The 12,944-nt window shown below is 41.9% G+C and overlaps 1 protein-coding gene across 2 annotated transcripts; it reads left to right on the plus strand.

The window, feature by feature from the left end:
• Positions 1–1,678: 1,678 nt before the first annotated feature.
• PRELID3B (PRELI domain containing 3B) lies at positions 1,679–7,955 on the plus strand. 2 transcript variants are annotated; one of them, XR_009961868.1, is made up of 7 exons: positions 1,679–1,830; positions 2,765–2,933; positions 3,285–3,374; positions 3,945–4,015; positions 4,923–4,961; positions 5,053–5,183; positions 5,853–5,974. XR_009961868.1 is itself a non-coding variant. In XM_062604185.1 (7 exons), the coding sequence occupies exons 1-6, from the start codon at positions 1,799–1,801 to the stop codon at positions 5,970–5,972; spliced, it is 585 nt and encodes a 194-aa protein (XP_062460169.1). In that variant the 5' UTR covers positions 1,679–1,798; the 3' UTR covers positions 5,973–5,974; positions 7,060–7,955. The 2 variants fall into 2 exon arrangements, 1 of the variants encoding a protein (XP_062460169.1); XM_062604185.1 differs by lacking the exon at positions 4,923–4,961 and adding an exon at positions 7,060–7,955 and having other exon boundaries at positions 5,081–5,183.
• The last annotated feature ends 4,989 nt before the right edge of the window (positions 7,956–12,944 follow it).

Here is a 12,944-nt window from a genome sequence, read left to right on the forward strand (position 1 = left end):
AATACAACTTCTGTTAAAATAAACTGAATTTTATCTGAGCAAGAACTTTGGAGATCTAGCTCCTAATCTGCACCATATGTTGGCATGTTTCCTTCTTGGAGATGTCATTTTGCTTTGCTTCCAGCAGTTAACATTTCTTTTACAGATAAAAAAAAACCCTGATGAGAGACTACAGATAGCCTAAGGGATAGGGGATGGGTATCTGCTGAATTGCCAGTGTCTATTTGAGGGTCACCATCTTCCACAACTATGTATTGCATTCTGAGACCTTGCAAAATGCTTAGCATTATTAACATCCTTTGCAAAATTCTCCAGTTGCAAAAATCACTCAGTGGGTATTAAGACTAAAATGTATTTAGAAGTGTCTTGCAGTCTTCCAGAAATAACTTTGTACAAGATGATGGATGACTAGTATGTTCACAATGCTTAGGGATAGTGCTGTGAAGTGGAAGAGTCTTTCCATAAAGTAAGATCAAGATAGGTTTCTCCAGCAAACACTTAGTCCTCGCTTAAGTATCTGCTGCTGACTGCATCTGGTAGTTTATCATTAAATAGTATCTTCTCTGTATAATGGCTTCTGTAATGGATGTTCAGTGCAAACAGGAATGCACAGGAATGAATATTCACTGAATCTGAGCTTTTCCACAGACTGGGCAGGATTTCTGGCATGGCAGAAAGATGGCAGAAATCTCCCTGTGTGTAGTAACCTGTTTCTGGGAAATTTCTATTTCTACCTTTTCCAGTGAGGCCGTTGTTGTGTAGTTACGAGTACCTACTAGTCACTCACTCTTTGAGAATGGTGAGCGTGCAAGGCTGTCCTGCTGCCTCCCTGTTTGAACATACAATTTCTACACTACTCAAGGCACTTTCAGTATTGTTATCTTGAGAATTTTAAACGAAAACGCTTGATGATGAGCCACAAACTGCATACGGGTTGGTCTGTAGTTGTGGCTGGTTTCCTACTGCTTTATTGATCTTGTAAATCGCTTCTGGTTTATTCCAAGAATGAGTAAAATGGCTCACAACAGTTGGTTGAAACCCTTCCATTCTGGAATAGCCCGCACGTTACAGACCATCCAAAAGAGCGAAGAGGCTGTTTTGTAAGTGTTGGTTATAAAATAACTTCCAGGCAGCGCGCTTACAAAACGAGTTGGCTAAGGACTGCAGTAAGCCGCCCCGGGCGGGGCACTGCTGACCGCTCTCGCTCCGCGCCTTTGCTCTCCGTCCAGCACAGCCCCGTTGTACCCCCGATGCTCGCCATGATCCCCGCGCCTCGGCGCGTAACGGCTCATCCCGAAAACAGCCCGCGGCTCCTGACAGCCCGAGTGAGCATAAACCGTGCCTGAGTTCCCGCTTCACCCGACCACGCCCTGCAGGAGCCAGCGGGACACGTTCCGGGATCGTGCGCGCTGTGAAGCGCGGGCACCCCCCGGCTGCGCTGCGCCCCCACCCCGCGCCCCAAACCCGGCTCCTACCCGCGAGCCTCGGCCCCGCCTCCGCACCCTCACACGCGGCCCCGCGCAGGCGCACTCGGTGCGCCCGGGCCTCCCGACCGAGAGCCCTCTGCCTGACTTTCACTCCCCACGTGACTCCTGACGCCAGGGCTGCGCCGCGCGACGATTGGATGCCAGCGTTCCGCGCCCAAAGGCGCTGCTGTGTCTCGTCGCCGACCGCGCAGGCGCAGCAGCCGCCGGTGGCAGTGCCGGGCCCTGTGGGTACCGGGGCGGCGGGGCGTGAGGAGGGCGCGGTAGCGGCGCCCCCAGGTCCTTGCCCCCGTCGCCGCCCGGTGCCCGCCGCCATGAAGATCTGGACCTCGGAGCATGTTTTCGAGTGAGTGCGGGGCGGGGAAGGCACGAGGGGAGCAGTAGCGCTGGGCTCAGGGATGGCGGCCGCTCCTCGCGGGGGCCAGGAGCTGAGGGGGCTTCCCGGCCTGCAGGCCGTCTGGCCCGGCCCGGCCCGGTGCAGCGGCCCTGCGCCCGCCGTCGTGATCGCTCGCCTCACTTGACCTTCCCCCTGCGCGTCCTTGCGCCGCGGGGTCACTCGCCGCGGGGAACCGCTCGCCGGTGTCGAGGCACAACTCCGAGGCATGTGGCCGCGGTGGGCAGAGCACCAAGCCTGCTGCCAGGCGGGGGGGCGCGGCTGGGGCGCAGTTAAGCTACCAGAAGGCGGGCACCGCTGCCGACTTGGCGGGGGCCTGCCGTTAGCCGGGGGCTTCTGGGGAGGCGTAGCCGGTGAGGCTGTGGAAACCGTTTCCCTCTGAACCGGGAGGCGTACCTACTGTGTCGGCTGTGGTGAAGGCTTTGTGCTGCCCTTGCGTCCGGGTGTAAGCCTGACCGAAGTGTTAGGAGTCCATTCGTGTTGTTGGGGCTCCAGTGCCCCAAAACACCTCTGCCGAAAAATAATCCGAAGAAATTGCTTGTTGGAGGAAAGTAACAGCTTAATAAATTGCTCCAGTGTTCCTGAAGCCTCATAAAAGTTGCATTCTTTCAGCATTATGTCACAGGGAAAACATTCATACTGAATTAGAAGCCACAAGGTAGTTGAGCTCAGGAGTCCTGATGAATCAGGTGTGTTGTATGTGACCTTCTATGTACCTCTGCCCAACCTGCAAAATGGGTGTTTTCCTTTACGGAAGGGTATTTGTGGGGTTGAGAATTGGAAATTGAACTGCTTTAAAAATGCCATTTGATTGATGTGCTCATTTTTACTACAAATCCCATTAAAAAAAAAGGTGTACAACTCTGTCTTGGTTCTGGTTTGGCAGCCACCCCTGGGAAACTGTGACAACGGCTGCCATGCAGAAGTACCCAAATCCCATGAACCCCAGCGTGGTTGGTGTCGACGTGCTGGACAGACATGTCGATCCTAGCGGGAAGCTGCACAGCTACCGGCTCCTCAGTACGGAATGGGGAATACCTTCCATTGTGAAATCGGTATGTGTCTTGTCACAGAGCTTGGGAAGTATGCCAGAGGGTGAGGGAAGCTTGGGAGTCAGGTGTTGTAATACATGCGTATAATTTTATAACTGTAATGGTTTGAAAAGATAAGCGTCTTTTCTGAGGAAAGCTCAGCAGCAGTACACACAGGGACTTCCTCATAGCAAAAGATTGCCCAAGCCTTAGATTGCTTCCATCTTGAAAATTGTATCTACCTCAACTGAATAATTTTTTTAAGCTAAACTGTAATTCTGATGTCTCAGTGTTTGATACTTCTGTCTTTAAAGGCACTAGAAAATATCAGCTGGTTTGTGTGATTAATGCTGTATATGTTTGCCTGCCTTCTAGCTTATCGGCACATGCAGAACAAAGACCTATGTTCAGGAGCACTCTGTTGTTGACCCGGTGAAAAAAACAATGGAGCTTAAATCCAGCAATGTAAGTAGCTGTGTTTGTGCAACTGAAAGAGACTGTAGATTATAATACCTTGTAAATTGGAAAAGGAAATTAATCTTGAAAATGACCTGAAAATTGCACTAGAACAATACAAGTTAAAGGTTTATGTAACGTCTTCATAGTGGACCAGTTCTGCTTTGCAGAAAGGTGCTAATGGCTTTTGGAACTTGTCAGGAAAGAAGAATCTGAACATGCTGATGAGCAGGACAGGAGTAGTTTTGGGGGAAGAGAAGCATCAAGAAAAGGAACTTCTAAAAGCCATTTGGTGTGCACTGTTTCCTAATTTTGCTCTTTGTACTGCCCAGTCCCACTGTTGAAATGTTATAAATGGGGTAGTTATAATGGTAAATGTCACAGAAACTTAAGGAAACGGACCCAGATCAGCAACTGCTGAACTTGGATTTTTCAACATAGAGAAATCTCAACCCGAATATTTGCAGGGAAAGTACAATGTTTAATCTGACATAGAAGCATAGTTTTGAATCTGCAGGTTTATTTCCTACTTTTGTTTAATATTTTTATCAAGGGGTAATCTTGTTTTGTATTCTGCAGATTTCATTTACAAATCTAGTGTCAGTAGATGAAAGGCTTGTCTATAAACCACACCCTCATGACCCATACAAGTAAGTATGTCTGTGTTCTGACATTGCCCAGAAGTAGTACAGAGTCTGACTTTGAAAATTTCCATGGTTTCTCTTGAACAGGAGATGAGGTTTACACCTTGTCTCAAAAAGAATTAAGTGGACTGCCATTCTCTCTGGTGACACTGTTTCTGCAGAGCGCTGGTGGGACACTCGGTGTCACACTATGACGGAGCCCAGTTCAGATCAGCTCTTCAGGTGTTGTCTTGTGTCCTGTCAGTAACTTGAGTTTGTATTCTGCTTCAGTTATGATGCCCTATTCCTGATCTCCTTATCTACCTGAGCACAAAACGTGCACTAGAAGGCACATCTATCTCCCTGTAGTGTGTAATTTTTGAGGTTTGGGTTTTGGTGTTTAGTTTGTTGGTTGTTTTGGGGTTGGTTTTTTTGAGGCAAACTAGAGCTTTCTGAGTCTGTATTGCTGCAATTACTGATAATTCTGAAGGATCTTTCCAGAGATTCTAACATAAGAGGGTTTTTTTCTTTCTTGGTCAGAAGTGTTAAATCCCTGTTGTTGAAGGGGATGTTTTAATGCTGTTTTCCCAATATACCTTCACTCCAAATCTGCTGTTTTCACTCTTCTAGCTGCTTAAGATGCATGAAGGGACACTTCCACTTAGTGGAGACTCATGGATTTTATTTTATGAATAGAAGCATAAATCATAGAATGGGTTGGAAGGGACCTTAAAGCTCATCCAGTTCCAACCCCCTGCCATGGTCAGGGACACCTTCCATTAGACCAGGGTGCTCCAAGCCCCATCCAGCCTGGCCTTGAACACTGCCAGGAATGGGACAGCCACGGCTTCTCTGAGCAACCTGTGCCAAGGTCTCACGACCATCACAGAGAAAAACTTTCTAATATCTAATCTAAATCTACCCTCTAATAAAGCATTTGTACACTGTGGAAATGGGTTATGTTTCTGGGGAAGTTCTGTGTTACACAGCAAAGCTGATAAGAGAATGTTTGTTGGGAAGAAGTGAGTTTCTTTCAGCAATGCATTATTTTTTAAGCTACTCAGAATAATTCTGTTTCTTGCTGTGTTTCAGAACCATGTTGACACAAGAAGCAATAATATCAGTAAAAGGTGTAAGTCTTAGCAGTTACTTAGAAGGGCTAATGGCAAACACAATTTCTTCCAATGCTAATAAAGTAAGTATGATCCTTGTGTATAGTGTGTGACCACTTGCTAAAGGACAAAGGGGAAAAAAAATTTTACTTTTTGGCTTTGACAGCAGCCTTGGGAAGGGCCCACACAGTTCTGCTGTCTTTACTGTAGAGACGGAACGCTCAGCTTGCTGAACTTCCTCATTTTTATTTTTTTTCCTCTTGTGAATGAAGATAATAAATTATTATTGGCAAAGCTCCCTGACTCTTCACTGGAAAAAAACATCTCCACTCAACAGGTCTGGCACTGTCACGCTTTTGCTGCCCTCCTGATGGCATCCATTAGTTTTTTGTTATTGAAAAAGATCTGAAGTAGCTGTGCAGGAGTAATGAAGTGGTGTTTTAGTTGAGGGTTCTGTAGGAATCCAGAGATGTCTTGAGTTCAGCCTCAAGAATGATAAAACAATCTGGATAAAAACTTCCGTGACTCATAATGTGAGCAGTGCTCACATAAGGAATTTTTTTCATGGAATGTAAGGCAGGATGTGTTCCTGCCGTACTCCAGTTATTTAAGTAAAAAGTACCACAGAGGCCTGTATTTCTGTACCTTTCCTTTGGTTTTCAGCTATTGTGTCTAGTCATTTTCAGCAAGACAGGGTGGAAACTGTTTATTTACTAAGATTTATACGCTGATAAATTTTTCTTTAATTGTAGGGCCGTGAAGCATTGGAATGGGTAATTAATAGGCTGAACGCAGAGATTGAAGAGTTTGCAGCTTCAGCAAGAGGAACCATGAGGAATTCAATGGCAGCAGCAGCATTTGTAGAGAAATGACAGTAAATATACCTGTATTACTAAGGAGGTTTAACAAGCTGAAGCTTCTCTCCAAGCCTAAATACATGTATCCTTTGTTATTTAAAGGCATACCTGTGTATTAGGCAGGTTTTAAATTTAATTTTGAGGAAAAACTGCATTCTTACTAAGGAGATTGATGGCAAAGCCCAGGTAATATATTGGTTCAGCTGAACCAGGTTTTGGTTAGAGATGAAGAAATAATTTCAAGTGTAGTTCCTTACATGAACACTAACTTGTAATGTTCTCAGATATGAAATAGCCTCGTTTGGTGATGAGGCTGCGTATGGTGGAGAAGACTGCATGTTAGGTTAACTTCTGTGGAATTTTTATGTGTGTGTATAACTTATGGACTACCTCTTTTGGGACCAAGCCCAAAATTAAGCAGAATGGTTTGTTCCATCATTGTTCTCTTTGTTAATTCTCTATAGTTGTGTGATACAACTTGATTTAATAGAAAGTTTATTACTTGATGCTTGAAATACGGAAGAATGTATAAAATATCTTTTGAGCTTTTTAACTTGACTGGTTGAGATAACATGGTACTCAAATTTGTTTTGCAGTCAATATGGGTAAAACATACTAAGTGTCTCTTATCTGTTAAGATCTAAATTCTATTCTGAAGTGCGACATTAGTGAGCTGGGTGTGCCATAACTGAAAATAAAATCCAATTTGAAACTCCTGTAGTAAATATCTCCATTTCTAAAAGCCTGCTAACTACAGAGGTACAATCTTGCAAGCTGCTAGGATGTCTAAGAATAGTAGGTGTTCATTTCAGAATTTCAAAGAAACACTTAAAGATCTGAAAAATCTTTGTAAATTTGGCTAAAAAGATACCTGAACATAAAAGTAAGTAATATTAATGAATTTTAACAGCATACTTGTTAATTTGGTCATGCTCCAAAAATAACCTTACATCAACTAAATATTGTGTTGTCCTTTAAAGTGGTTTTTAAGTTCCAGAAGTTCCTTCTGAACTAATTTGCTCATGATACAAGGCTCTTTAAATGAAAACTGTGAGAATATGGTGTTCTACAGTTTGTGTTTGTTTCTTGGTACTCATTGTAGATTCTTGGTACTGTCACCAGTCACGAGCTGTGGGAACGTAAAGGTCAGACCCTGACATCCTCACATAGTACACCAGCCTGCCTGGTAGTCCTGTTGACTCCATTAGGTGCCATCTGTCCCATGAGGATTCTTCAGTGTGAGGGGAAAACAGGACACAGCCCTGAACAAGTTGATGCTTGTAGTTTGGTGCCAGAGGCTCTTCCTAGAATTTTGATTCTAAGCTTACAAGTGATTTCAAGACTCTCTTAGTCTTTAAAAACTGTAATGTCATCTGTCCAGTATATTTTATGTTGCATGCCATTTCTGTTATCAAAATTCTCTATTGAATAGTGTCTGCTATATAGAGAACCAGAGATTATTTTAAGTTGTAAACACACAAGAACATTCTTCTGTAAGATTTGTGTAGGGGGAAGAAAACGGGTCTGGGGGTGTATGTAGAAATATAACTTTTTAAAATATAGCTATTCTAAATATTTTTCTAAAAAGAAATGGTTTGAGACTCTTACTAAATTGAAATCACTAAGCTTTGCCATGCTTTTATAGGAGATTATTGCAACTGAAACAGCATTTTAATTTAAAAGGTATACATGAAACTTCTGCAAAAGTGTACCATCATTTCTGATAAAAATACAATGCTTGAAACTCATCTGAAATGTTTGTTTAGCCATTAGCACTACTTGGTAGTTTTCTTTTCCTGATTTTTCCACACTAAGGACTGCATAGTATGAACTCACAGTTTGCCTTTGCACTGAACAAAAAAGCAACTTACTGTTTAATCTTTGCAAGCATTCAACATCTCGAAAGATCATTGTTTTATTTTATTTATATGACTGCATTCTCAGTCTGCCAGAGTATGTGGCGGTTTTTAAATAAAACTTTTATCTGAATTCTGGCTAGCTCTGAAACTTTCTGTTTGTTTTTATAACTACGAGGTGAGTACTCTAAGATGGGGGGGGGGGGAGGCGAATAAATACTCTGGAGTTAGTAGCTGCTCTTTGAAATTCATATCCTAAAATGCACATTTATAGCTGCTGTGCTTTTTTTTACTTCTTAGTAACTGCAAATCTGACACATTAACCAGTGACCAGACTGCAGTTTGCTAGATCCTATGGAATGACTGACAGTCTACTTGGACTGAGATGGGTCATGCTCACTGTTGTTAAGTGCAGAAGAAAACAAAATGTTTCGGTCTGTATTGTCATGTAACGGCTTGGTGTGTTCACCTCAAAGTCTCACAGTAAGAGATTTCAGGTGAAGTAGCTTTGCTTGATAGGGAGTGGACAACTGTGCACAGCAGTTACAATGTGTATGGAAAGGGAAGTAAGATGCCTGCCCTGGCCTCAGCACTCATACCTATGTATGCATGTAGATATGCAGGTGGTTTCTTTGCTGGCCACTTCAGCAAGTCGTATGTTACCTGTGGATCAATGTCACAGTGCTCTGCAGGGCTGTGTCATGGCTGACAATGCTCTGATAAATGCAGCATGTCACACATGAATGCACTGGCATTGCAAAAAGTGCAGCCTGAGGTAGTGTGGAGAAACTCTGGGTTCTGGTGGTTAGAAGGAATGGAGGAGGTGGGTAAGAGAAAGGAGCTATGGCTGGAGGGACAAAACTTAAAAGGACCAGGAAGAAAGAAAACGGGAGGGAGGGGCAGAGGTGGAACAATGTGAACAGATTGGTGGTGGAGTCTCTGGTGGATTTGCTACCTGCTGCAGCTTGACTAAATGGATTGTTTCAACTTACCCGCTTTTAAATCACTTAAAATTTGAACTTGCGCGAATAACTTCACTGAGAACTAGAACTGAAGTGAGAAGTCTTAAATATTCTCCAGACCATTTAGCTTTTAGAGCCAAAGCTAAATGGCTTGGAGAATATTTAAGATGGCACCATTAAATCTTTTGTTCCCACTGCTCACCTTCTGAAGTTTGCAGTAATCGTTTGGGTAACTTTCTCATGTTCCTGCCAGGAGGAGGAACATACTACAAGTTTCCAAGGAACTGGTCTAAAGCAAGTTGTATCTAGAAATGCTATTACAATTGATCTAAAATCATAAGTTTAGACTGCAGTTCCTGGAAGTTTGAAGTCTTGGCAAGCTTAATGCCCTCTTTTTTCTGTGACTGAACACTGGCATCACCTGCTGGTTCTGCTGGAAACACTGTGCTCTCCAATTGTCAAATGCTTGTATGGACGTTGCCACATGCCTATAGAAAGGTTCTTAAGTCTTTATCTAAAAGTTGAAAAAAAGAAATACAAAAATGATTTTTCCTCAGGTTTGATATAACAGTTATCCATACCAGTGCTGGGATTTTGGTGTTAACTTAGTAAATGACACTTCTTGATTTAAACAGGTTCAAGATGGCTCAAGCAGCAGTATAACGTTTAACTTGTTTAACTGCAAGGCATTCTAGGAACATGTCTATTGGGTTTAAAATTTTTTTGATCTGTGTGGGTGTCTAGTTTCCATGTATCCATCTGCACTAAAACGTGTTGAAGACTTCTGTCTGTGCACCTAGCAAGGTTTGCTTACTACTTGTGTTCTGCAAGGTACTGCTTTTGATAGTCTGAAATGATGAAAGCTGCTACCGTGGAAGAAAAAAATCCTGAATTTACTGTGAACTGAAACAACTTGTGTCTGTATGTACACTAAAATAATACCACTGTCTTCAGTCAGCAATAAAAACGAAGTACTATTAAAAAGGCTTAACTTACCTGAGAAATCTTTCTTCTTGCTGACAGTGGCTGTCAGCATCTGCCCAGTGACAGCAGTTAACTATAAATGTAAACCAGTTTTTTGTTTTGGAAAACAGAAAATACTTTAACCACATTTCCTACAACTGCTGATCTTTCTGTTGCAGTCTGTACTTGCAGTTAAACTGTACAGTCTAGTGTATTTCCAATAAATGTTACGTACAGTAAACCTCAGCACCCATTGTCAAAGCCCTGTGGCACAGTTCAGAGGAAAGATCAGCATCCTGCTGAGGTTCATGTTTATAGAAGAACTGAAGAGTTCTGATAAAGAGAGCTTGTGTGAAAGCACCGAGTGGTTTTAGCATCCTTCTATTTCTCAGTGAAACATGTTCTTTCACTTGCACTAAACATGGTAGTTTCTCAAGTAATTTGATAGCTTTGCTTTGTATGTTGCCATAGAATTGTGTTATTCTAAAAGTGAGGGTACATGTTACAGCTAAGCTTAACTAATTGCTTACTTTCAATTAAAGGAAACAGTCCTATGTGTGTCTGCCTGCCTCTTTCCTGGCTGTGCCGTTCTGCTTCTTCCTCTGCACTGAAGGTAGTGGTCTTCACACCCTTTGTTGAGCCAGAAAATGAACAGGAGAAGAGGTGTCATCTTTAGGCAGCCAGCAGCAAGGTGAGAGGCACTGTAAGAGTAGAAATGGAGGATCTCCTTATCTGTAGGAAGCTATCAGGTGGGCTGAAATTATGTTTTCTCTGCAATATGTATTACAATAATTTCATATTGCATCTACTAGAAAGTGTTTACAGCATCGAATAATGTAATTAAACAGTAAAAATTACAGTTCTGTAAAACAGTAACATTGGTAAGTTAAAGTCTTTCTTCTCAGACATATAAAGTTCAGCACAAGGTGGCTTTTTTACATTTTTTTGTTCTCTAGAAAAGTTTGGCAGTACTTTAATCAAAAAGTTTAAAAACTGAAGTAGTTTATATATTATCAAACTGAATATATCGACTAGAATATAATAAAATGAACAACATATGTAGCAAATATTTTCCTAAGTCATGTACCGAATCTTTTTTACATCAGATTAAATCAAACAATTGCCCCTGCTGTGAACTTTAATATTCCTAGAGCCTGTTCGACTTTGTGGGCACCCTGGTAAGGAATCTGTTTTATATTATGGCATGTAGCATCCTTTGGATGAGTTCTTCTTAATAGTTTTTTGGGGACTAAGTAGATATTATTTACCTATGAGATAACTGTGCTGGTTTATCTAGATTTAAACTCATTTACATACAGCAGCTGCAGCACAATTTAGTAGGCATGTTGTGAAGCTGGGACTAAGGAAGTGTGTACCAGAACCCGCACTTGAAATTTCTTTATATTTTACAGCTGTGTCATGCTCCAAATGATCTAACTGAAGTACTAGGAGCACATAGCCTGATGCTCTATACAGTTTTATTTTCTCTATAATTGCCAGGTTTGAGAGACATTTCAGCAAGCTATGCCATTTCCTTGCTTTTCCTGCGAAAGAATAGAAAGAACAAAGCAGGCTGCTACTGCACAGGTGATATTTTTCCCTATCTGCAGAGTGAGATGCACTAATGGCCCTTATTTACCAAGGTTCCTAAGTCTCCCTTGTCTTTCAAAGAAGCAGAAGCACCTGTGAGACTTACAAATTTCTGAAAACAGGCTCCAGCTGTTGGTGTCACCTTGGGGGGGTTAAAACCTTTACTCAATATTATCATCAGCTGTGGACAGTGTTTTACATTATTATGCTGTTTTGTCAGAACAACATTCATAAAGCTAACAAAAGTTACTAAACACATTAAAATAGAACATAATGCACAAGATTCTTGAAACATAGGCCTACCTGAGTTCTGCTCTGCAGATCTTGGGTCCCTCCAGGGACTATTTTATGCCAGATTTTGTAGAATGGACAGCTGGGAACTTGGATGACACTGCAAAATTATTTTTACTTTTAATCCAGGTGTCCGAAAGTTAGAAATTAATGTCTTCATCTGCTTCATCAATGAACCTTGAAAATGTTGTCCTGTAATAAGAAACATCACAGAACTGCAATTTAAGATGAGCGCTAATTTCGGCATGTTTTCTGCTGGTGCTCTGTGCAGTGTTGTACTTAGACGAGAGGAGATTTAACAGGAGATGACCCGTATTGTCATCAGCATGGCATGATTTCCAGTAGCTGTGAAACAGATTAGGGTCATCAGCAGAGAGAGCAGCAGAGCTTTACCAGCACAGCCCAATATGGCTTACACAGGCAGAGAAAGGAGATAAATCCACAGCTATCAAAGGTAGGAAGCATTACTACTGACCTCTACATTTTATACAATAGTGACTGTAATTCCATGTTTCTTGATAGCATTGTTTCATAGGAAAATGGGCAATAACTTTGCACATTTTAAATTAAGGCAGAAGAAATACAGGGAAGAGATGATGGAATTTCCACTCTGTTGGAAATCATGTTGATGCTGGCTTTTTCTTCTATTGCCATATGCCTTCTGTATAATCTGTTGTTCTCCTTACAATGCACTTGAGAAATTTAGGATTGAAGTCAGTCACAAAATCATAGTGTTATACAGCAAGGGATATTTTTTAAGGGGTTACTTATTTTCATTGTTTTAAGAATATAGGGCAGTAAGCAGACTTGTTTCATCACAAATTATACATGTTAAGAAAAATTAGCTTCTGCCTTTTGATCTATAAACATTGTACTCTTGATAGAATTACAGTCATGTTGCATGAGCTCTAAAGATACAGATGTGTTATGAATAAATAGTAACTGTATTCAGGAATTTGGGGTTTCATCATTGGTACATAAACAGCTTTATTTTTTTTCAGCCTGGTAGATTTTGTGTTATGCTAAATCCCCATAGTTTTAGTATGTGCATAGGAAGACGCTATTTCTGTCAGGCAGACACCTGCTTCAGTTAAGAGGTGATCTCAGTGGGAGTTCCACCCATGGTGATTATGTTAAATCCATTATATATGCATCTGGACATCAGTTGTGTAATAACATGGGCAAAGCCTGGGTGCATTCACCTAAGAAGCTGCAGCCTCCTCTATCTTTCAAGTGTATCTTTAACTTTCTTGGTCCATAAAATACTGTTGTAATGACTTTCTGAAAAATTTCTATGTGTATTGCTGTGCCTGCGTCTGGAAAGG

The sequence above is a fragment of the Pezoporus occidentalis genome, unplaced genomic scaffold, assembly GCF_034315485.1.
Source record: "Pezoporus occidentalis ecotype Australia unplaced genomic scaffold, CSIRO_AGI_Poc_V1 ctg83, whole genome shotgun sequence".
NCBI classification, from domain to species: domain Eukaryota; kingdom Metazoa; phylum Chordata; class Aves; order Psittaciformes; family Psittacidae; genus Pezoporus; species Pezoporus occidentalis.

Excerpts from the sequence above, each read along its gene's own strand:
- PRELID3B (XM_062604185.1), top strand. The coding sequence starts at position 1,799 with ATGAAGATCTGGACCTCGGAGCATGTTTTCGA. Across the intron at positions 3,375-3,944 it reads TGGAGCTTAAATCCAGCAAT|ATTTCATTTACAAATCTAGT; the intron begins GTAAGTAGCTGT and ends TGTATTCTGCAG. Across the intron at positions 5,184-5,852 it reads TTTCTTCCAATGCTAATAAA|GGCCGTGAAGCATTGGAATG; the intron begins GTAAGTATGATC and ends CTTTAATTGTAG.